Source organism: Eubalaena glacialis, chromosome 2, assembly GCF_028564815.1.
Source record: "Eubalaena glacialis isolate mEubGla1 chromosome 2, mEubGla1.1.hap2.+ XY, whole genome shotgun sequence".
NCBI classification, from domain to species: domain Eukaryota; kingdom Metazoa; phylum Chordata; class Mammalia; order Artiodactyla; family Balaenidae; genus Eubalaena; species Eubalaena glacialis.
The window spans coordinates 67,599,926-67,624,673 of record NC_083717.1 but is presented as its reverse complement, the minus strand read 5'-3'; the positions used below and the strand labels follow the sequence as shown (position 1 = coordinate 67,624,673).

At 47.1% G+C, this 24,748-nt stretch overlaps 1 protein-coding gene across 4 annotated transcripts in view; it reads left to right on the top strand.

Annotated features, from left to right (window-relative positions):
* The window catches only part of CORO2B (coronin 2B), a 139,995-nt gene that overhangs the window by 57,787 nt on the left and 57,460 nt on the right, over window positions 1-24,748 (top strand). For 3 of the 4 annotated variants that reach the window (XM_061180144.1, XM_061180147.1, XM_061180145.1), the window contains exon 2: window positions 11,315-11,515. In XM_061180144.1, the coding sequence (XP_061036127.1) occupies window positions 11,315-11,515 (201 nt within the window). Of the gene's footprint in view, window positions 1-8,008; window positions 8,030-11,314; window positions 11,516-24,748 lie in introns of those variants that run through there. The other variant, XM_061180146.1, reaches the window with a different exon arrangement.

The window sequence follows — 24,748 nt, the reverse complement described above, 5'->3', positions numbered from 1 at the left end:
CGCCCCCTCCCTCCCTGGGCAGAGGAATACAGAACTCAGAATCCCAGTAGAAGGCGGGTGCTTCCCTGGGTGGGGCCTGCCCACCCCAGACAGTCCCCCCAGGTCTACATGCAGAGGAGAGGTGGCAGCACCATGTCCTGTCCCCTCACCCCCCATCCCTTTATCCCCCACCCTCCCACAAAGAGGCTTGCAGGGTGGCTTGGTCATCAGGTGACCTTGCTGTGTGACCTTGGATAAGTCACTTCCTCTTTCTGGGCCTAAGTCTGTGAAATGAAAGGCTAGATTTTAGTGGACCCAAGGGTCCTCTTCTGCGCTGGCAGGCTATGGTTCTATGAAAGCCTTTTTGTGTTAGGACCACATGTAAGAAAAGTTGGGCCCATAGGGAGGCAGATATTTCCTTCTCCTTGCTTTATGCCCCGGTGGGAGCTTACAAGTTGGGATCTGGTCCTGCAGATCCCTATAAGGGGATGGGCAAGGTTTATGATGTGGGAGGACCAAGGGAGTTTTTAGAGGCTTTAAGGGGAAGTGACAGGGTCACTCTTCCTTCTTCCTGTCCTCTTATTCCTTTACTCATTCACATATTTAGTAAACATTCATCAATACTATATTAAGCCTAATGGTAAGGCCTGGAAAAATGGAGAAGAATGAGACATAGTTGCTGCCCTCACTAACATCCAGTGTGATTGGGGAGCAAACATGTAAAGTAAGAGACCCTGGTGTCAGGTCGGAGTTCAGATCCCAGTTACTCCACTTAAGTGACTTTGAACAAGCCCAGTTGCATCTGTAAATGGGGATAATAGTTGTATCTTTACTTTGGGGTTATTATAAGGATTACAGGATGTAGTGAATGTAAAATAGTTGGGTCACAGTAAGTGCTTAATAAATGTAGGCTATTGTTATTAGTGTGATGAGCCAGAAAAAGGGAACACAGGACAGAATCTGGGGACTTCAGAATCTGGCAACTGCCCAGCTCAGGAGCCATCCCAGGGGAGATGGGAAGCTCTCCTGAAGAGCTTGGAGCAGAGGAGGCTGGCAGCCTTCTCCTCACGTGTCCAGTCCTGCCCAGCAGCACAGGAAAGGCTGCAGGGATTCAGGGCAGAAGCCTGCTCCAGGAATAGACTCCATACCTGGCTGGACTTGCGTCGGGTGATGGGCAGAGTGCAGCATCCATGGGTGCCAGATCTGAATCCTCCATCTGCAGTCCGTTGAGAAGGTGCCATCCCAACCGTGTTCGTCCTCACTTGACTTTGATCTATGCCCTGATGGTGTAAGGGAGGCAAGATGGAACATGACAAAGGGGAGGAATCCCCATTTCATGGTTGAGAAGACTGAGGGGCTTGCCCAAGAGGCTCTGTGAGTTGGCATGGAACCTAAGAATTCCACATCTGCTAAGGATGGAGAGAAAGTCAGTGGGGTGACTCCAGATCCTGACCTTCTGTGGTCCCTGCGCATCCCAGCCAGGAGCTCCCAGGTGTGGACGTTCAGTTGGATTCTTTTCCCCTAGGATGTGACTTTGGGGGGCTAATTGATATTCTACCAGTGCCATGCAATAGAACTGTTCGCAGTGATGGAAATGATTTGTAATCTGTGCTGTTCAATATGGTAGTGGGTCAGTGGGTCAGCTTCCTCCGTCCTGCGTCCCTGCTGAGATCAGCTGTGCCACGGGGTACAGGGACTTCAGAGGCAGACCCTCGAGGGACTCCTGGATCCCTGGAGGCCCAAACCCAGCTGATTCTGCGGTCAGAGAGCATTTAAGCGAGAACGCTTGCTTAAGCTTATCCAGCTTCTTCATGCCGGATATTTCTTGAATGGCTACAAGATCTTCTCAGAAGTCCTGGTAGCCAGTGAGAAAGAACCCAGTAAGACCATTACATGGCAGAGCTAGAGGGTGGGCCATCTGGCCCAAATACCTCCTGTGAGAGAAGAAGGAGGGATCTGCCTGAGTGTCCCTAGTGAGTTAGTGGCTGAGCCAGCTGGAACGTGGGTTTCTGGCCCCTTTCCTCACACCAGAGGTTCTCAAATTGGGTTCCACGGTGCAGTCCCAGGACCATTGCTTGAAGGTACTCCCAGTTTCCTGCTAGATTTGAATGCAAACATCTCCAACTTTGCCCATTTTACATTTTGTAGTTCTGAGTAATATTTTATTTAGAGAAAGTGTTCTGCTAAAAAGATCCTAGCCTTTCATTTCACAGAGGAGGAAACTGAAGTGAAGAGTCCGTCAGTAATTACTGCCTGACCTGACGCGCTTCTCAAGACCCCGGGCTGATCCACTTCTGCTCCCTTCAGTTTGGGAACATGCGCTGTATCCCTCCCATGTGTCCAGCCCTGGGCTCTGGAAAGCAGGGCTGACTCAGAGTTGGGGGAGGACCAGTTGACCAGTGATCTCTCGTGAACCCAGAATGTTGTGGGAGAATTCAGTGGAGATATTGATGATAGTATCTGTCGTTCGGCACACCTTTTGCAAAGCCCCTGTCCCCAGTGTTCTCGTGTCCCATCCTGATAGGGATTCCAAGGCGTAGGTGTGGCTGATACCCACATTTCACCAAAAAGGACACCAAGCCTGGAGAAAGAAGATGCCTTATCCCAGGTTACACAGGTAGTGACCCAAACAAGACTAAAAATGTCAGCCTTTCTCTGATAGCCCGTGGACAGGGAGTGGCTCTCCCACAGATCCTGACGGGCTGCCCCATGACAAGTGTCCAGTATCCACCAGAGAAGATCCTGAGGCCTCCTGGGCTCCCCAACTGACAGCTCTCCCCAAGGATGTAGCCGTGAGCTCCCCCCGTCACCTGAGTCAGAGACGGGAACAAAAACTGCCCTCGTACATTTTTTTGTGTTCCGGTTACAAGACTGAGTTTTAGCCATCGTCATCTAGAAAGTGCACCCGCTGGCCACAATAAATCATTTTTAGGGTTGGAGGACAGGATACAATTTGTCTCCACCTGGAGTGTACACAGAGATTATCTCAGAGGAGAAAAAAGCCTGCTTCCATTTCTTAAGAGGCTATAAGGGCCGTTCAGCTGCAAAACGAACACTTCCTCCTTCCGGGCCCTCCCCCTCTCAGAGGGAGACCAGGATGGCCCTGGGCCCAGGGAGAGGCCGCCAGGGAGCAGGCCCAGCAGCCACGCACATCTGGAGGCCAGAGCCTTTCCCTCCCTCTTCCTGACCCTCGGCCCAGCTCAGCCCCCTCCTTCTCCTGCCAGAGCTTGGCCCTCCCCACGTAAACACTTAATTGAGGTCAGAGTCTCTCCCTTACAGGAGAAGAGGGGAGGGTAGAACTAGTATGTGATGAGCACGCCCTCCCCACCCCACCTCCGTGCCAGACACCTTGCCAGGCATTTAGCATTTGGTCACTTCATTGCATCCAGTGAGCTGGATAACGTTATTCGAATTTTACGGGTAAAGAAACTGATGCTCAGAGAAGTTGAGTAACTCGTCTAAAGTCACACAGCTAGCAAATAACAGCCAAGATCGAAACCTTTGGATTCTTTCTGACTCCTCCAAACCCTGCTTCCTATACAGTTTCTTTACACTTTTGTGTAGTGCCCTGTACTGTATGGAACAAGTAGGGAGGAGTAAGAGTTTGGGTGGCGAGGCTGAAAGAGGAGAGATGTGTACTATGTTGGAAAGAACAGTAAACTAAGAGTCAGAATTTCCTTTTTTTTTTTTCTTTAGCCTTCTATCCAAATATCTCATTTAATTCTTATTACAACTTATTGGGCAGGTAACATAATTGTTTCCATCTTATAGCTACAGAAGCAGAGATTTAGATCAGTTTAGAAACTTGGCCAGAGGGACTTTGCCATTAAGTGGTAGAACAAGGACCTGAGGCCACCCAAGTCTTTTTTTGTTTTGTTTTGTTTTTCAACATTATTTTATTTTATTTATTTATTTATTTTATCATTTACTTTTTACTTTTTTATTTTTTAATTTTCATTTATTTATTTATTTAATACAGCAGGTTCTTATTAGTTATCTATTTTATAAATATTAGTATATGTATGTCAATCCCAATCTCCCAATTCACCCCCCCCCACCCCCCGCCACTTTCCCCACTTGGTGTCCATACGTTTGTTCTCTACATCTGTGTCTCTATTTCTGCCTTGCAAACCAGTTCATCTGTACCATTTTTCTAGATTCCACATATATGAGTTAATATACGATATTTATTTTTCTCTTTCTGACTTACTTCACTCTGTGTGACAGTCTCTAGGTCCTTCCGTGTCTCTACAAATGACCCAATTTTGTTCCTTTTTATGGCTGAGTAATATTCCATTGTATATATGTACCGTATCTTCTTATCCATTCATCTGTCGATGGACATTTAGGTTGCTTCCATGACCTGGTTATTGTAAATAGTGCTACAGTGAACATTGGGCTGCATGTGTCTTTTTGAATTATGGTTTTCTCTGGATATATGCATAGTAGTGGGATTGCTGGGTCATATGGTAATTCTATTTTTAGTTTTTTAAGGAACCTCCATACTGTTCTCCATAGTGGCTGTGTCAGTTTACATTCCCACCAGCAGTGCAAGAGGGTTCCCTTTTCTCCACACCTTCTCCAGCATTTGTTGTTTGTAGCTTTTCTGATGATGCCCATTCTAACTGGTGTGAGGTGATACCTCATTGTAGTTTTGATTTGCATTTCTCTAATAATTAGTAATGTTGAGCAGGTGTTCATGTGCTTCTTGGCCATCTGTATGTCTTCTTTGGAGAAATGTCTGTTTAGGTCTTCTGCACATTTTTGGATTGGGTTGTTTGTTTTTTTGATATTGAGCTGCATGAGCTGTTTGTATATTTTGGAGATTAATCCTTTGTTAGTTGCTTCATTTGCAGATATTTTCTCCCATTCTGAGTGTTGTCTTTTCATCTTTATAGTTTCCTTTGCTGTGCAAAAGCTTTTAAGTTTCATTAGGTCCCATTTGTTTATTTTTGTTTTTATTTCCATTTCTCTAGGAGGTGGGTCAAAAAAGATCTTGCTGTGATTTATGTCAAAGAGTGTTCTTCCTATGTTTTCCTCTATGAGTTTTATAGTGTCTGGTCTTACATTTAGGTCTTTAATTTTGAGTTTGTTTTTGTGTATGGTGTTAAGGAGTGTTCTAATTTCATTCTTTTACGTGTAGCTGTCCAGTTTTCCCAGCACCACTTATTGAAGAGACTGTCTTTTCTCCATTCTGTATCCTTGCCTCCTTTGTCATAGATTAGTTGACCATATGTGCATGGGTTTATCTCTGGGCTTTCTATCCTGTTCCATTGATCTATATTTGTTTTTGTGCCGGTACCATATTGTCTTGATTACTGTAGCTTTGTAGTACAGTCTGAAGTCAGGGAGCCTGATTCCTCCAGCTCCATTTTTTTCCCTCAAGATTGCTTTGGCTATTCGGGGTCTTTTGTGTCTCCATACAAATTTTAAGATTTTTTTGTTCTAGTTCTGTAAAAAATGCCAGTGGTAATTTGATAGGGATTGCATTGAATCTGTAGATTGCTTTCACCCAAGTCTTTTTAAGAGTCAGACGTCTTGACTGAGCTCTTGTCTCTGCCACTTTCACAGCTTGTGACTTTGGGCCAGTCTCTCAACCTCTCTGAGCCTCAAATTAGTCACATATGTACCAAATATTTTCAATGGTATTGCAGTATCTGTCCAGCTCTGCCCACTGGACAGCTGCGGCTGGGGGAGAATGAGGTGATGTTGAGGTGGCAGCTGGGGAGCGTCATGGAATTGGTCGCCTTGCTGATACTGTGCTGTCAGCGGTAAGGGACTCATTAAGCCCCAGCCTGAAGGGTGTACTGGGTTCAAGAGGCCTTGGCATCCCGGTGACAAGGAGGCCAGAGGAGATGAGGCTGCGTGACCGGAAGGACAAACACTACAAGGAAGGGCTTGGGCCCAGAAGCCCTAACGGGGTGAGAGTAAGGACCAGGCCCTCATCCTGTGGCCAGGGGTGGGGTATCAGCTCAAAACTGAAAACTTCAGTAAACTGAAGTCACAGCCCTGGGGTGAGGTTCACCCTGTCGCCTCCAAGGAACTGGGCAGTTGTGCCTGAACTTGGCCCTTGCCCTCCCACCATACCAAGAGATTATTCAACCAGGGTCACTGGGAGGCTCCTATAGACAGGAATCCAGCACCAGGCCTGGGGTGGAGGGCGGCTGTGCAGGGGCCAGAAGGAGTTGGATGATCGCCTAACTTACAATCTAGTAACAGGAGAGAGAAAACATACGTACCTTGAAATAAATGACTGTGCAGTAATCAGCAATGTGGGAAGGCCTACGGGGAGATGGCAATTGCCATGAGAGCCATTGTCCTTCCTTGTCACAGCAACCCAGCTGGGGAGGCATTACGATCCCTGTTTTGCAGAGAAGAAATGTCGCTGGCCAGGGTGTCCTGTTTGTTGCTCTCTGACCCTAGCACTCCTCTCGTTGCAACACAATGTTTTTAATAAAGTAGAGGAACTCTATTATTTGGGGGCTGGAAGGCCATCTAGTCTCATCTGTTGTTCCACGCTGCCCTTAACCCAGAGATCATCCACCTCAATCTTGAACCCTTCCAGGGATGGGAAGCTCATTACCTATCATGATAACTTCCTTTTCCATCTCAGGCAGCTCTAACCATTAAGAAAGTCCTTCCTTTTAGGGAGCTCACACGTGTCTCAGTCTTGTGCTGATTGCTCCTGTAAGGTTCATAGAGAGTGTCCTACCCTCACGAGAACTAGCAGGGAGGAATCCACCAGGATCTGGGCTGAGCTTGAGGGCAAGGGGCAAAAGGCCAGATTTTCAGGTGACCTCTTGGCTGCCACACTGATTTCCCTGTGAGGTCTGGGTGGCTCTTTCAGTCCCAGCCTCAACGTGGCCTCCTCTCTCTGCAGAATAGGGAGGAGGCTTTTCTGTTCCCTGCCTGCACACCCGTGCATCTGACCTCAGAATGAAGTCAGCCCCTTGGTAAGCACAGGAGGAAAAGTCAGAACTCTGGGGCCTCCAGATGCTCCACTTTGGCCCACAGTGTGTGCCGGTTCCTGATCTGGCCTCCCAGGTTCTCCAGCTGTCTGTCCACCACCCTCCAGAGCAAACACTCGGCACTGGCCAGCTGTCCCCCTCACTGCCGCCAGCCAGGCCAGGTACTTGTTCACAAGTTCCCTCTGTCCTCTCGTCCCTATCCTCACCCTGCCCAAGCCAGGGATTAATAACAGGGGCATCTTTAATGTGAATTGGATCAAGGCTTTACATCTGACTCCTGAAGTTTATAGGGAATCCAGGAATGACTTTGAAGAGACCACAAAGCAACATGAGACAAATCGCTAGAACATTTTCTTTTTTTATTTTATTTTTGGCTGCGTTGGGTCTTCATTGCTGCACGTGGGCTTTCTCTAGTTGCAGCGAGCTGGGGCTACTCTTCATTGCGGTGTGCAGACTTCTCATTGCAGTGGCTTCTCTTGTTGCGGAGCACAGGCTCTAGGCGCAAGGGCTTCAGTAGCTGTGGCGCGCGGGCTCAGTAGTTGTGGCTCGCGGGCTCTAGAGCACAGGCTCAGTAGTTGCGGCGCACGGGCTTAGCTGCTCCGCGGCATGTGGGATCTTCCCAGACCAGGGCTTGAACCCGTGTGCCCTGCATTGGCAGGAGGATTCTTAACCACTGCACCACCAGGGAAGCCCCTAGAACATTTTCTAAGACAACTGATTTGATGTCTTTAAGAAGTCAGTGTCACTAAAAAAAAAAAAGTGATGGGAGTGCTCTAGTTTTAAAGGAGTCCAAGGAGAGATCCCAACCAAATGAAATACATGGGAGCAGCACAGCTCCCAGTCCTGGTTCAAAATATGGAACAGCTGTAAAAGGCATTTTGAAGAACTTTGAATATTGGCTGGGTATTAGACGGTATTGAAGAATTGTTGTTAATTTTCTTAGAGGGGGTGATAGTGATGTGCTCATGTAGGAAATCGTCCTCCTTTGTAGGAAATGTGTGCTGACATAATAAAGGGGCAGGAGTCATCATGTTGGCAGCTTCCTTTCAAACGATTCCACAAAACTAAAAAAACCGAAAGAGGTAGGTACATAAAGGAATGTGGCAACATGTTAATGATGATGAACCCAGGTGGTGGGTGATTATTGTACCATGCTCTCAACTATTTTTGCATTTTGAAGTATTTTATAATAAGAAGTTGGAGAAAACATAATATGGTCTGCAGAGTCAGAACAGGTTCCAGTGAATCCTGTGCTTACTCACTGTCTGAACTTGGGCTGGGTCTGTTTCCCACCCTGTGCAACAAGGACAGTCACAGTTCCCACCTCGCAGGGGATCGTGCACAGTGCCCGGTGCTCTCTCAGTGTCCCGTGCTGGCAGATGGCCCCTCCTCCGTGAAGCCCACCCTGACGCCCCCCTTCCCTGACCTCTCACTACCGTAAACTTGTCAAGCATCCATTTCATCTCCTCCGTTGGCTTGTAAGATATTTGAAAGTGGAGTCCGTGTCTGATGCTTTCCAGACACCTCTCAGTAGACTGGGCCCACAGGAGCAGCAGTGATATCTTATCTTGAATGAGACCTTGTACCTGCATATCTCATTTTGACTCTTAAAGTAACCAGATAAAGTCAGGAATTATGGGTCCATTTTAGAACATCTCAGGGAGGCAAAGTGTCTTTCCAAGGTTGGTAGGAGTTAGAATGGGGAGTGAAAACCCAGGACTGCAGACTCCCGGTCCAGCACTCTGCCAGGCGTGCTCACTGTGGCTTCACGAGGGGTGAAGGTGCAGGCCCAGTGATAAGGGCCCCCTGGCCTCCTTTCCCCAGCCCTTCCAAAGGTCCAGCGGAGAGGTCAGCCCCAGCCTACCAGCAAATGGGGAGAGGCCAGCGCCGGGCTTGCTGAGAGATGCTCTCTGTTTTTCCTAGGATGCAGGCTGGGGCTGATCCCCACAGAGTTGTCTCTGCTGGACCTTTGGGAGGGCAGTCAGATTCAAGTCAGGCCCTGAAGGCTAAGGTTGGGCTGGACAGAGAAGAGAGTGAAGGCATTCCAGGCCAGAACTGCACCAACAAGGAACAAGAGGTTGGAATGAGCAGGCTCACCACCTCCTTTCTCTTCAGGGGCAACTGTGGCATCTAGAATGTTCTACCTGAAAGGGACAGAGTGATTTCCAATACTCCCATATCAGACAGAATTTCTGCCGGTGCCATGTACCACCCAGACTATATTTTTCATGCTGTATTTTTCTTTGAATTAATTCATTATTTTTAAACTTAGCTTTCTTAGCACCGATACCTGTGAAATCATGGACTTGGCATGCGTTATATTTTTTCTAATGCAAATTAAAAATAAATATGTAACTACTAAAATTTAAAACTTCATCTCTGTACCATGTAAAGGAACCATGAGTGACCACCTGGGACCACACTCGGGGCATCACTCATGTAATCCTGATGAGGAATCGGTCAGAAGAGGATTGTCTGAGGTCACACAGCCAGAAATGACCAACCAGGCTCCCGTCCAGTGCACTTGCCTCTCCAGCGGGACTTTGTTCTGAACAGTCTTGGGCAGAACTCGCCAGAGAGGGGAGAAGGCAGGAGGGAAAGGAGTACAGTGTGGGCAGAGGATGGGAGGTGGGGAGGAGTGGAGAGTAGGGCGGCTGGCCCTGCGGCGTGGAGAGTGGCCTGGGGGAGTGGAGAAGGCGGGTGGAGGCCCAGAGAGCTGGCCGGAAGAGGGCTTGCCTGAAGAATCCCTGGGATTCTCCTCATTGGATCTGAACTTCTTCCTTCAATAAAGAGGCCTTTGTGGCTGAGCTCCTGGCTTTATTTAAATCAGATGCAAAGTTTTGTTTTCAGTCAAATTCCCAGGGTTGGTTTCCTGATTCTGTGGTGGTATTTCCTTTTGTTTTCCTCCCCTTGGAAATTTCATCTGAAGAAATTTCTGTCCTGAGATGGGGTGGGAGACTCAAGGCATATCAGGAGATTTGGCAGGAAGGGGAGAGGATGGATAATGGCAAAGTCGGGCCAGAAGGATGTTCATTTAATAAAGTGCTTATTGAGCTCCTACTGAATGCCAGGCCCTGGCTGGGAACTTGCCATTGCTCATTGAGCTTGGATGCATGTCTGCCAGGAGAGCACCTACTTGGGCTCCATCTGCCATGGCGCCCATTCGTAGGGCTTCCCCATAGGAGGCGCCATCCTACAACAAAGCTGAACTCCACGGTGGGCTGCCCATCCTGTCCTCCACACACCCACACATGCACATCTGTGTATCTGTGTTCTCCACTGTGCACAGCACGGGACACTCATGCAGTAGGGGCCAGTTGGTCAGTCGGTTGGACCCTGTGTCATGGTTCGTTGGTGGTGAGGGGTAGGGAGGGGTACCATTCCATTCTCTAGAACAGGGGCTCTCAAACTTTGGTGTATTTCTGTCTCACTGGGGCAAGGAAGCTGGATTAAAATGCCTCTTTCTGGGCCCCATACCCAAAATATTGGATTTAGTAGGTCTGGATTGGGACCCAGGAATCAACATTTCTAACAAATGATGTGGGAGGCTGAGAAACCTTCCCCATCCCGGATGATTTTGATACAGGTGATCTGTGGGTCACACACTGAGAAACCTTGCTCCAAAGGGTAATCTGGCATAAGAAAGAGTCTCAGATTTCCAATCAGGAGACTTGTGTTCATGACCCTACTCATTAGCTGTGTGGCCTTGGACAAGTCACTTTACCTCTCTGGGCCTGGTGGTGATGATGATGATGATGATGCTTATAATGATGATGGCAATGATGTATAGGACTAAGAGATTTCTGAGGGTGCACTTGTGGGTTAGAAGCCCTAGAGAGAATCAGAGGAGCGTATGATAATGGGTGGTCATTTGCCTTGCTGCACGTAATGGGGCTGTCTTCCTCCCCCGCCCCTCATCATTAGAAGTGTTCTCTCTCTTTGTGAACACCCAGCCTCCTCTGTCTGCACGTCCCATACTAAATTAAGCACAGTTTCTGACACGCAAGCGGCAGCCCAGACATGTTATTGGATGGATGGTCTGCTCTATCACGTGGCACGTCCCTTGAGAGTGAAAGGATCCTCCATCCTTTCTGCAAGGTGGTGTGGATGTGTATACTGAAAGCAGGAAGTGTGTGGATGCCCTCATGCCAGTCTTTGCTCTTGCGGGACTTTATTGAAAGAGTAAGTCCTCCAGCACAGGGCCGGGCACCCGATTCTTGGAGGTTCCTTCCCCTCTCCCTGCATCCTGAGGGCAGATACTGGGCCTTCCTCACCTCCTGCATCCCTGAGACCTCCCGCACGTGCCCAGCTCAGCCCTTCGGGAAGCAGTCCCCGGCCTGACCCTTGTCTCTTCTGGCCCCTCACAGATGTCCTGGCGTCCGCAATACCGCAGCTCCAAGTTCCGGAACGTCTACGGGAAGGTGGCCAACCGGGAGCACTGCTTCGACGGGATCCCCATCACCAAGAATGTGCATGATAACCATTTTTGCGCCGTCAATGCCCGCTTCCTGGCCATCGTCACTGAGAGCGCGGGAGGTGGCTCCTTCCTCGTCATCCCCCTGGAACAGGTAGGCACCCGTAACTCCGTAGGCCTGATTGCAGCCCCAGGGTGGAGAGAAGCCCTGCTTGGTCACTGTTGGGCCTGTTGCCCCTGTTTCTCTCTGGCCCCCACCTTTTAGTTTCTCATCGTGTGTCCAGTGGCTGTGCCTTCCCCAAGGCTTTCCCCAAGAGTCATCAGAGCAAGTGTAGGTGGGGGACCTGAGGAATATCCAAGGAGAGAACAAGTACATCCAGGAGACCTGAGATCTGTTCCCAGAACTTCCCCAACTTGGACAAGTCACTTGCTTTGGGGTACATGGGGTTCCCATTAACCCCAAGGGATTGGATCATCTGATCTCCAAGGCCAGACCCAGCTCTACAATTCTGCGTCCTGGGTGTCCCTTTGGTTTGGAGCTGGAGGGGATAAAGACCCAGCATAATCACATTGGGTGTCTGCAAAAATGACACACTCATTAAAAACAACATTTCAAACTCTTCATTGAGGGACTAGAAATAATTTACCTTCTCCCTCATCCCCCACCTCCTCTCTAAAAGCTTCTTCCCTTCTGTGGCTGCCTTCGAGAATATAGCAAATTACATGTGCAGAGCCTAGATCATGAAATTTTGAAGCTTTGCCATTCAGGCAGAGTCCCCGGAGGCCCGTGGGAGGTCACGTGCCTCAAGGAAAGTGCTCGCTGTCAGTCCCGCTTGTTTATGGCTGAGCTCTCCCTCCCCGGCCTGACTCATCACTCCCACCCTCCACCAAACACTCGGGGAGAGGAGGAGGTACATGCCCAAGGAAGCCTCGAAACCCTCCGTCAGCTGCTGGTGGAGGATGGATTTTCACCTGCCCACAGTGGGGGAGCACAGTTTTGGGAAAGCCTTAGGCCAGATCCTCCCTTCCACTAAAGGGGGCAGCTGCGGTGACAGGGACTCAGAGCCTGATGCACAGAGAGGTCGGAGGAGCTGTGGACTTGGGAGCAGGAAGTCTAGGTTCTATTTGGGCTCTGCCACTCACCGGGAGCGTGACCTCGGGCATGTCACTTAACCCCTCTGCACCTTATTTTCTGTAATGGTAAAGTGGGCATCTTAAATTCCCTTCCACCTACATAGTGATGTTGGCATCAAGGAGGGTAATGGACAGAAAGCTCTCCGAGAACCAAACTACATGGTAAAGATGTTTTGGTGCTTTCTTGGAGTGTCATCAGCTCTGCTTGTCAACTTTGCAGATGCCCACAACAGCTCTATCTCATTGGGAAGGATTCTGAAATGTAGCTTGCCTCCCCTCCTGAACCAGGTGGGCTCAGATATCTGTCCACTTGGGAACCAGCTTAGCTCCAGCTGCAGCAGGCAGGCCTACAGGTCCCCAGCAATGCATGGGCTGGTTCTTACTGGGGCTCAAGCCCATTGCTGGCACCCTGCCATACTCCACTACATGGATTACAAAGGTCAACAGTCAATGCCTCACACCATAACAAAAATTAATTCCAGATAGATTGAAGATCTAAATATTAAGAAATAAAAAGAAAAGCTGCAAGTGTATTAGAGGGAAATGGAGAGTATTTTTTAAATCATGCAACAAGGAAAGGCTTCCTAAGCCAGATGAGAATCCATAAAACCATAAAGGAAATGATTAATAGATTAGAATAAATTTAGAATAAAAGTTTTAAAGGCAGTTTTTGTACTCTAGTGAGACATGTAAGCAAAATTAAAAGGCAAGCCACATAATTGAGGCAAGCCAATATTTGCAATATATGACAGACAAAAGATGCTTGTCCAGAATATATAAAGATTTAAGAAAAATCAATAAGAAAAAGGACCCAATAGAAAATGGGCAAGAGATATGAATAAGCAATTCATAGAAGACAAAATATAACTTTTAGCCTACTAAGTAGAAAAAGATTTAAAAGAATCATAATCTTTGGTTTTGCCAAAGATGTCAGAGGGCAGGCACTCACATACACTCTCAGGACATTTGGTATATTTACATCTTACTCTTGGTGAGGTGTAAATGGAGGTAACTTGTCAATATCTATTAACATTTAAAGATGCGTGTCCATTGACCCAGCAATTCCACTTCTAGGAACCTATTCTACAGAAATACTCTCAAATATGTATTTTTTAAAGTCTGCAGCATTTTTGTACTCAACTTTTTTACAAACATCAATTTTTTATTGTTTCCTACCTACAGAAATAAAATTTCTCTCTCAAATTGCTTAAAGTTTCTAAACTCCTCTCAGTTTCTGTAATGGTACCAAAGAGTTTCATACCATCCGTAGCACTGCTCTAGAATGTGATCAGCTTTTGTAATCACTTCATAGCAGGAAAAAAAGGACTCTTTACAGAGCGTAAGTCTTGCTCTCTATGGAAACATATGTATCTGTACACATACATATGTATTCAACGTGCACATAGCCTTTCAACTTTATTTGTTCACATCCTGTGATACGTTTAATTTGATTAATAATGGACTAATAGTGATGGCTCACCCTTCCAGTTGGTTTCTGTTGTTTTCTCTCATTCCAGGAAGTTTTCACTTTACGTAGGTACTCGATGATTTGTGCGGCACTTTTATAGTAGTGAAAATTGGAAGCAACCCATTTCAATAAGGAAATGGATGAACAAATTAGGGGCCATCCACAGAAAGGGGTGCTATGCAGTCACCAAAGGTGATGGTGTAGAGAAGTTGTTCTCAAGTGTTCAGCCTCAGGATCACTTTATGCTCTTAAACGTTTTTGAGAACCCCAAAGAGCTTTTGCTTATATGGCTGTATCTATTAATATTTAGCATATTCAAAATAAAAATGAAGGAATTTCAGGGAATTCCCTGGCAGTCCAGTGGTTAGGATTCTGCACTTTGACTGCCGAGGGCCCGTATTCAATCCCTAGTTGGGAAAATAAGATCCCACAAGCCACAAAAAAAAAAAAAAAAAAAGGAATTTCAAAAATATGCATTTGTTAATTCACCTAATAATAAACCCATTTTACGTACTCCCGAAAAACATATTTTTATGAAAAATAATTATATTTTCCAAAAAAAATTAATGAGAAGAATGACATTTGCAAATCTCTTTTAATTAGTCTGGCTTAATAAAAGATGGCTGGATTTGCATATCTGCTTCTACATTCAGCCTGTTGCAATATCACACATCATACAGCCTCTGGAAAACTCCACTGTACAGTCCTGAGAGAATGAGTGAAAAGGCAAATAATGTCTTGTATTATTATGAAAATAGTTTTAACCCAACGGACTCCCTGAAAAAGTCTTGGGGATCTCCAAGGGTTCCCAGACAATACTTTCAGAACCACTGATGCAGGGGAATATTTAATGAGAGAAAAATTTATCACCCACTGTCAACTGAGGAAAAAAAAAGGTAAAATCTGATTAATCCCGTTGAAAAATATCTATCTAGCCATCCACCTATTTGGAAAAGACACCTAATGTTGTTTTTTTTTTTTTGGCTGCGTTGGGTCTTGGTTGCTGCGTGCAGGCTTTCTCTAGTTGTGGCGAGCGGGGGCTACACTTTGTTGCGGTGTGCGAGCTTCTCATTGCAGTTGCTTGTCTTGTTGCAGAGCATGGGCTCTAGTTGCGTGGGCTTCAGTAGTTGCAGCAGACGGGCTCAGTAGTTGTGGCACACGGGCCCAGTTGCTCCGCAGCATGTGGGATCTTCCCAGACCAGGTATCGAACCCGTGACCCCTGCATTGACAGGCGGATTCTTTTTTTTTTTTTTAATGCTTATTTCATTTATTTATTTATTTATTTATTAAAACATCTTTATTGGAGTATAATTGCTTTACAATGGTGTGTTAGTTTCTGCTTTATAACAAAGTGAATCAGTTATACATATACATATGTCCCCATATCTCTTCCCTCTTGCATCTCCCTCCCTATCCCACCGCTCTAGGTGGTCACAAAGCACTGAGCTGATCTCCCTGTGCTATGCGGCTGCTTCCCACTAGCTATCTTTTTACGTTTAATAGTGTATATATGTCCATGCCACTCTCTCACTTTGTCCCAGCTTACCCTTCCCCCTCCCCATATCCTCAAGTCCATTCTCTAGTAGGTCTGTGTCTTTATTCTCGTCTTGCCCCTAGGTTCTTCATAACCATTTTTTTTTTTTTTAGATTCCATATATATGTGTTAGCATACGGTATTTGTTTTTCTCTTTCTGACTTACTTCACTCTGTATGACAGACTCTAGATCCATCCACCGCACTACAAATAACTCAATTTCGTTTCTTTTTATGGCTGAGTAATATTCCATTGTATATATGTGCCACATCTTCCTTATCCATTCATCTGTCGATGGACACTTAGATTGCTTCCATGTCCTGGCTATTGTAAATAGAGCTGCAATGAACATTTTGGTACATGACTCTCTTTGAATTGTGGTTTTCTCAGGGTATGTGCCCAGTAGTGGGATTGCTGGGTCGTATGGTAGTTCTATTTTTAGTTTTTTAAGGAACGTCCATACTGTTCTCCATAGTGGCTGTATCAATTTACATTCCCACCAACAGTGCAAGAGGATTCCCTTTTCTCCACACCCTCTCCAGCATTTATTGTTTGTAGATTTTTTGATGATGGCCATTCTGACCGGTGTGAGATGATACCTCATTGTAGTTTTGATTTGCATTTCTCTAATGATTAATGATGTTGAGCATTCTTTCATGTGTTTGTTAGCAATCTGTATATCTTCTTTGGAGAAATGTCTATTTAGGTCTTCTGCCCGTTTTTGGATTGGGTTGTTTGTTTTTTTGATATTGAGCTGCATGAGCTGCTTGTAAATTTTGGAGATTAATCCTTTGTCAGTTGCTTCATTTGCGAATATTTTCTCCCATTCTGAGTGTTGTCTTTTCATCTTGTTTATGGTTTCCTTTGCTGTGCAAAAGCTTTGAAGTTTCATTAGGTCCCATTTGTTTTTGTTTTTATTTCCATTTCCCTAGGAGGTGGGTCAGAAAGGATCTCGCTGTGATTTATGTCATAGAGCGTTCTGCCTATGTTTTTCTCTAAGAGTTTGATGGTGTCTGGCCTTACATTTAGGTCTTTAATCCATTTTGAGTTTATTTTTGTGTATGGTGTTAGGGAGTGTCCTAATTTCATTCTTTTACATGTAGCTGTCCAATTTTCCTAACACCACTTATTGAAGAGGCTGTCTTTTCTCCATTGTATATTCTTGCCTCCTTTATCAAAGATAAGGTGACCATATGTGTGTGGGTTTGTCTCTGGGCTTTCTATCCTGTTCCATTGATCTATATTTCTGTTTTTGTGCCAGTACCATACTGTCTTGATTACTGTAGCTTTATAGTATAGTCTGAAGTCAGGGAGCCTGATTCCTCCAGCTCCGTTTTTCTTTCTCAAGATTGCTTTGGCTGTTTGGGGTCTTTTGTGTTTCCATACAAATTGTGAAATTTTTTGTTCTAGTTCTGTGAAAAATACCAGTGATAGTTTGATAGGGATTGCATTGAATCTGTAGATTGCTTTGGGTAGTAGAGTCATTTTCACAATGTTGATTCTTCCAATCCAAGAACATGGTATATCTCTCCATCTATTTATATCATCTTTAATTTCTTTCATCAGTGTCTTATAATTTTCTGCATACAGGTCTTTTGTCTCCTTAGGTAGGTTTATTCCTAGATATTTTATTCTTTTTGTTGCAGTGGTAAATGGGAGTGTTTTCTTAATTTCACTTTCAGATTTTTCATCATTAGTGTATAGGAATGCAAGAGATTTCTGTGCATTAATTTTGTATCCTGCTACTTTACCAAATTCATTGATTAGCTCTAGTAGTTTTTTGGTAGCATCTTTAGGATTCTCTATGTATAGTATAATGTCATCTGCAAACAGTGACAGCTTTACTTCTTTTTTTTTTTTTAATTTTTATTTATTTATTTATTTATTTATGGCTGTGTTGGGTCTTCATTTCTTTGTGAGGGCTTTCTCTAGTTGCGGCAAGTGGGGGCCACTCTTCATCGCGGTGCGCGGGCCTCTCACTGTCGCGGCCTCTCTTGTTGCAGAGCACTGGCTCCAGACACGCAGGCTCAGTAATTGTGGCTCACGGGCCCAGTTGCTCCGCGGCATGTGGGATCTTCCCAGACCAGGGCTTGAACCCATGTCCCCTGCATTGGCCGGCAGATTCTCAACCACTGCACCACCAGGGAAGCCCAGCTTTACTTCTTCTTTTCCGATTTGAATTACTTTTATTTCTTTTTCTTCTCTGATTGCTGTGGCTAAAACTTCCAAAACTATGTTGTATAATAGTGGTGAGAGTTGGCAACCTTGTCTTGTTCCTGATCTTAGTGGAAATGGTTTCAGTTTTTCACCATTGAGGATGATGTTGGCTGTGGGTTTGTCATATATGGCCTTTATTATGTTGAGGTAAGTTCCCTCTATGCCTACTTTCTGGAGGGTTTTTATCATAAATGGGTGTTGAATTTTGTCGAAAGCTTTTTCTGCATCTATTGAGATGATCATATGGTTTTTATCCTTCAATTTGTTAATATGGTATATCACATTGATTGATTTGCATATATTGAAGAATCCAGAATTGCATTCCTGGGATAAACCCCACTTGATCATGGTGTATGATCCTTTTAATGTGCTGCTGGATTCTGTTTGCTAGTATTTTGTTGAGGATTTTTGCATCTATGTTCATCAGTGATATTGGCCTGTAGTTTTCTTTGTTTGTGACATCTTTGTCTGGTTTTGGTATCAGGCTGATGGTGGCCTCGTAGAATGAGTTTGGGAGTGTTCCTCCCTCTGCTATATTTTGGAAGAGTTTGAGAAGGATAGGTGTTAGCTCTTCTCTAAATGTTTGATAGAATTCGGCAGGCGGATTCTTAACCACTGCGCCACCAGGGAAGTCCCACACTTAATGTTAAAAGTGGTTATCTCTGAGTATTGGGATCATGAGCGCTCTTTCATTTTCTTCTTTTTCCTTAACTATATTATCTAAATTTTTTTTTAGATGAACACTTAATGTTTTATACTTTAGAAAAAGAAAAGGAAATAAAAGCAATTTGTTGACGTGAAGAGGGAACCTGTGAGGTTTCAGAGAACAAATAACCCAGAGTAGGGGCTCAGCACTCATTTGATGTATGTGACAAATGTTTTCTTCCAGAGGAACACGTGCTTCTGAGCTGGCTGGAGAAAATGCTAGCAAGATACAAGTACCCAGAGTGAGGGTGAAGGGCTGGAGGGTAGGGGCAAGGCAGCTCCTGGATCTGAACAGTTCCTTTAGTCTGAGGCAGGACCCTGATGTCTGAGACTCTGCGGAACAGGGTACTGCCCCCAGAGAGGGGCTGCTTAGGAATCAGGCCGACTCCTGCCTTCCCCTGCTGCCTGGGCCAAGGCTGTCAGTCTCCTGCCCCCTGTGGTCAGGGCTGAGCACACTGCTGTGGGCCGGCCGGTCTTGGGGATAGAGGGGGGGCAGCAACAAACAGCAATAACAATAATGCCAAGTTCAGGACCCTCATTGTCTGTCAGCAGGAGACATGAGCTGTTCCACGTTGGTCGGTTTTCTAGGAAGAAGGTTATATTATTTTAGCTCCAGTTTTTTTCTCCCTCCGTTTAGATAGAAATCTCTCTAAAAAGTTTCCTGTATTATTCAACACAAACACAGGAAAGATTTTGGCCGTATCTTGGTGAGTCCTAATCATTGCTTAGAGCGTTACTTGTGAGCTGTGAACTCATGGTGGCACACTTTTGTCCCTGCACTGCTTGGGTCCAGACTCTTTTCCTGAGCCACCAGAAGGCCACAGAACACTGTCTGCTTTTGTAGTTCTTTTCTGAATTTTTGGCCGTCTACTGTCAAATGTCCTTCCCATTCCTTTCTTGCTTCTCTGAGAGGTTTGGGGCAGATGAGAATAGCAAGCCTGGCACCCCCAAATCCCTGCCCTGAGGCCGAGCCCGAGGCTGACTCTTCCAAGAGCTTTTCTTCCTTTGTTCAGTTTCCCTTAAAGCCAGCTTGCCTGAGACTTCAACATTTGTGATTAAAAACTTTTCCCCAGGGTAGGAAGCATGCCCACAACAACTACAAGCAATGCTGATGCCTTGCCTTTGTACATCACTCCAGTCCAAGAAACTCCGTCTTCATCAATCCTCTTGGCGGGTTTGGTAGAGCCATCCCCATGTTACAACTGGGGAAACAGGCTGCAGAGCCGGACCGGAAACCAGCTCACTTATTTCTAAACCCGCGACTCTTTCCACTGCCCGTGACGCTGGGGGATGGATAAGTTCGGGCCAGGCCGGCAGATCTCGAAGGAGTGGATTTGTCTTTCCTGGGGCTCTTGTTCAGGCTGCTGTCGTGAAGGCCAGAGCCGGTTTTTTCCCTGGTTAACGTTCAGCCGCCAGCTCTCTCCTCTCTGGAGTGGAATGTTAAGCTGCAGATGGGAGAGCAATCAGCACCCTGATTGCCTGGCACAGCTGGAGGGGCCTTATGAATATTCCAGAGACCAGGCACAGTGCCCAGAGGCCTGATTAACCACTTGGGCCTCCCCAGGTACACGGCCCCTTTCCTGCTGCACTCCGTCAGGGCCGCCTGCCTGCCGCGTCCACATCCAGGCCACAAGAAGGCCGAAGCTGGAAGCCGAGCCTGGCATGCCTGAGCTTTAGCCAGCTACCTACTACCTCCCTGGCACCTGGGAGAAAGGAAGGAAACCTGGCATGGACATCAGGGGTCTGGGTTTTCCCCGTAACCCAGCAGTCCTCAGCCCTGGTTGTCCACTAGAATCACCTGGGGAGCTTTTGAGGGTCTAACATAACAGCTCTTTTTGAATCTTACCTCAAGTCCCATGATGAAAGTACAGTTATTTTTCCCATTTTATAGATGACAAAACAGAGCCTTGAAGAAGTCAAGTGACTCCTTGGAGACTGTACAGCACACAAGTGGCAGAATTTAAGGCCAGGGCTCCCCCAGCCACATGCCAGCCCGCTTTACAGAGGGTTAGGGAGAGGCATGTCTCCAGATGTGCCTTGTATTATTATTACTGTCATTTGAATGTCTCCACATGTCCAAGGATTTCCTTGAACATTAATTCAGCCAGTACTTTATGAGCTCCTGTGATGTGCTGATGCCTCATGTGTCCATCTTTTCTGGAAGCCATGAGAGCAGATATTTCCTAGACGGTGGGGAAGCTTCCTCTCTGAAGGACGGAAGCAACAATTTTAGTCAGCAAGGAGAAGTGAGGGAAGGCGTCCTGGAACAGGGGACCACACAAGAGAGCGTTACTCCTTCAGTCATGGGGTGTGCACTGGGCACCCAGCCCCGTGCCAGACACTGGGGACTCAAGTAGCATCAGACCTTGTCTCTGAAATGTGCAAGGGGCATCCCATTGGTGGGCCAGGCAGGTGGGAGTTCCCTATAGGGTCCTGCCCATGTCTTGTTCAAGGAACCAACTCCATGGTGCGTGGAGGGAGCTATGGAACGGGTCCATCTTAACTACTTCCTGCCAGCAGTTCAAAATGATGGGCATTATTGCATTCTCCAGAAACTGGAGTCCCTGGTTAATTTACGTTCAGATTTAGCTTCATATAATGTAAATAACCCAATTCTGGGATTGGGATGCTGGACTTGGTCTCCAGATAGGGGTCACTCCTACTCCCTGTGTAAGCCTTATGGCCTCCACTTTCCCCCTTCATGTCTGCTTAGTCTCGACAACCTGGTGGTGGAACATTTACCCCTGGGTCTTGGGGCTGGGATGCTGTATTGTCCTCTCCCAACCCAATCAATGTGGCCTCCTCTTGCTTCTTCCCCTGTCTGTGGTATTCAAGGGTAGAGGCCTAACCAGGGCTGAACAGTTGCTCCTGGTCTCCCCAGCCCTGCAGGGGTGGCTGGTGGAGCTGGGTTGCAGCAGAAATGGTAGCAAAATTCCACAAGGCATCTCGGTGAGGAGAGCAGAGCCCTGGAGCAGGAGAGCAGCACAGGACGGGGCTAAGAGATCAGGCTCTAAAAGCAAACAGACCTTGCTGGAATCTCTGCCTTGCCACTTAGTTACTGTGTGACCTTAGGTGAGTCACTTAACCTTCCCGTGCCCTAGTTTTCCTATCTGCAGAATGATGGGGTTGGACCACATGATCTCTAGAGTTCAATTTAGCTCTCACGATTCTGTTCCCTTCTGACATCATCTTATGCAAATAGGTCCTCATTCGTGTGCTGGTAGGCACTGTGAAGAATATAAGAATGGCTCCTTCTCATCCCTCAAGGCCCAACTCAGATGAGGCCAGCTGCATGAAGCTTTCCCCATCCCAGTACCCATCGGAGGCATTTCGTGTCTATTGCTTAGAGTGCTGTCTACATTCTTACTTCTTTTCTAGGTGGTTAGTCCATCCATCTGTCCATCCACCCACCCACTCATCCATCCATCTATCCAGCTATCCATCCACTCACCTATCCATCCATCTACCCACCCACCCATCCATCCACCCACCAACCCACTCACTCACGCATCCATCTTATAAATGTTTATTGAGTACCTGCTCTTTCAATCGCAGTTCTAGAATTGGGGATGCTACAGTAAATAAGACCAATCTCCATCTGCATGGAGCTTGCAGTCCAGTTAGCTGCCTTGATTAGACTGAGAGCCCCTGAGAGTGGGGACATGTCTGATTTGTACAGGGCCTGCACACAGTAGGTGCTTAGCAACTGGGCACTGGGCTGACCTGAGGCCAGGTCCCAGAGGCACCGTGCCACATCTCCCCAGCCGGGGTTTTCTCTTTGCTGGTCCTGGGAGCCCCTCCCCTCCAGGCTCCAGGGACAATGTGGTGCCCTACAGGGGCTTCCCGGACTGAAGGGGGGCTGCATCCTCCCATTAAAGCCCTTAGAACAGTATTGCCCTACCTAGCTGCTCTGGAACGAACCCGGATGTTGGCAGACCTGTTAGCTCCATGACTCACAGTACGTTTGAGGCCTAATATTAAAAGGAGGAGGGGAAAAGTGCCTAGCTTAGTGCTGAAGACTGTAATCAAACCAGACTTCTTTGGTCACCCAGAGCCTTGGCTTCCATTCCAGATTTCTGTAACACTCCCTCCCCATCACTCCCCACAGTCAGCACTGGGCCTCTCAATCCTCTCTCCCATAAAAAAGTCCCAAATCGTCATCCCTGCTCCCCTCTGCAGAGAAGTCTGCCCTCTCCCAAGGAATTCAGAGAGCCTTTTCCAAATCCATTTTTCAGATCTTCCCTCAATCGTTCTTTGTTCTTCAAGCTGCCTTCTGCTTGGTGCAATTTGCATCTCAAAGCCTGTGACAGCATGCGTGTATATATATACAGTAAGTGACTTTGGGAAAGGGGGGGAAGGCACTGGAAAGAGAGAGAGGTCTCAACTGCATTGCATTTGTCTGAGGCCTGAGATTGACAGCCTTGCTTGATGTTTTTCCCTTTTTTGGAAGAACAATTTCTTATTTTTGAGAAAATGAAGGCAAGCTTTTCAGCAGAAGGGGAAGTGTCGCTCCCTTGTTTTATTCCTTGGTTATGGGATGAGGTGCTGTCTTTGGATTGGAGGTACATGGGCCAGGGATACAGCCTGGCTGGTGGGTATCCTGGAGAGTCAAAGAGTCCATCCCTCTGCCTCAGGGCCCGGGCCTCTGCTAGCTTCATTCTTCTCTTTCCTAGCAGAGCCAGTGAAGCTGGAAGTAATAGGGCCTGGTCCCCTAGGACTGTGAACTCCGGCCATGCGCCCTCACTCTGACCGCAGGTACCATCCTGGATTCCAAACCAGCTTGACAGTTAGGTTGCTCTGCTCCGTGTTTTCCTTCTAATGGAGACCCCGGTACCTTTAGAAATCATAGCTCCATCCCTTAGCTGGAAACCCCTGGGCATGTAACCTCTCTGTGCCTCACTTTCTCTGTTTGTGAAATAATAATGGTACTTGTTTCCCAGGTGCTGCGATGATTAAATAAGGTGCTGTATTAAGCACTTAGCGCATAACCTGTCATGGAGTGTGTGCTCGGTAACTAGAAACTATCGTGATGCCGAGGGCTTCGCCCATCCCCTCCCCTTCCTCAGTCCACTCAGGCCCAGAAATAGCCCTTGGGCACCTGCGCCCACAGTCAGCAAGCGGGGAGGCTTGTCTTTGGCCTTCCTACCAGACAACCCCCTGAGCATTCCTAGCAGTGAGCCCTCACCCTGCTCTAGGAAGGCGCCCAGAGCCCTCCAGAGGGGCACACGGATGTAATGTACCAGGCTGAGTGCCCGGAGGAAGGGAATTAGGGGAGGGGACTCGTCCGCTTTGGGGCCCAATCATGTACCTCTAAGTCAGCCTGCCTGCTTGTCTGGAGTCCTCCTCTCTGCCAGGGTTAAAAGAGATAAGGCATGCATATCGTGTCTGGTATACAGCCAGTGCTCAATAAACCTGCGCTGTACTGCTTCTATTATTACAACTACTATAATAAGCTCCAGGTTGGTGGTGGGGAAGGAAACTGGGAACAGGGGCTCTCTGGAATCCAGCTGGCTCGGATGCGAGGCACAGGCCTGTTGGGTGGGCATGGGTGTGAGATTCTGTGCCCTGAGCCTGAGGCCACACGATCCTCACAGCCCACGCCCACCTCTCCAATGCCCCAATTCCAGTCTTACATGGTCACTATTCCCAGCACCTTGTTGTACCCAGGAGAAATCCTGGCCCCAAGGAGAAGGGTCTTATCCAACTCTCTACAGCATGCATGAACGCCCTCAGTGCCCTTACCCAGGAATCCTTGCACTCAGCTGCTCCTGAGTCCAAAATCAGACCTACTAAGGTGTTGGTGATGACAGTGGCTTCCTTTACCAGGGGATTTTTCACTTGGTTAAGATTACGATGAGTTTTAAGGAGACCAAACGCTTGAGACCCGAAGGAATGTGTTGCTAACAGTGGAATTTCACAGACAGCAGGGGGAGCTGTCCACACAGGGCAGCCATCCCCGTGCCCTGTCCTTTCAGGCCTGAGGCCATAGTTTCAGAAGCTCCCTCCTCGTAGGTCCGTGGACTCCCACACTTCAGGGAGCAGAAGTGGTATAGGGTTCAGGAGGGGCACAGGAAGTGGAACTAAGGTGGACTGGCTTGAAGCAGAGCATCTCCCTGGGGGCCAGTGGGGCCCTGAGGCCTTGGCCAAGACCCCTACTATTTGGTCATCTTTTGGCAGCTTCCAGAACAATGAGTATGTGTTAGCCTCAGAAACTCCAGGTCTGATTTAGTCCTTAGGCAGTTTCCATTTCAGGATGGCCTTCCTAAAGTCCCTCCCCAAACTCCATCCCCATCCCAAGGCTCTTAAAGGGCCAGGCCACCTTGATTGG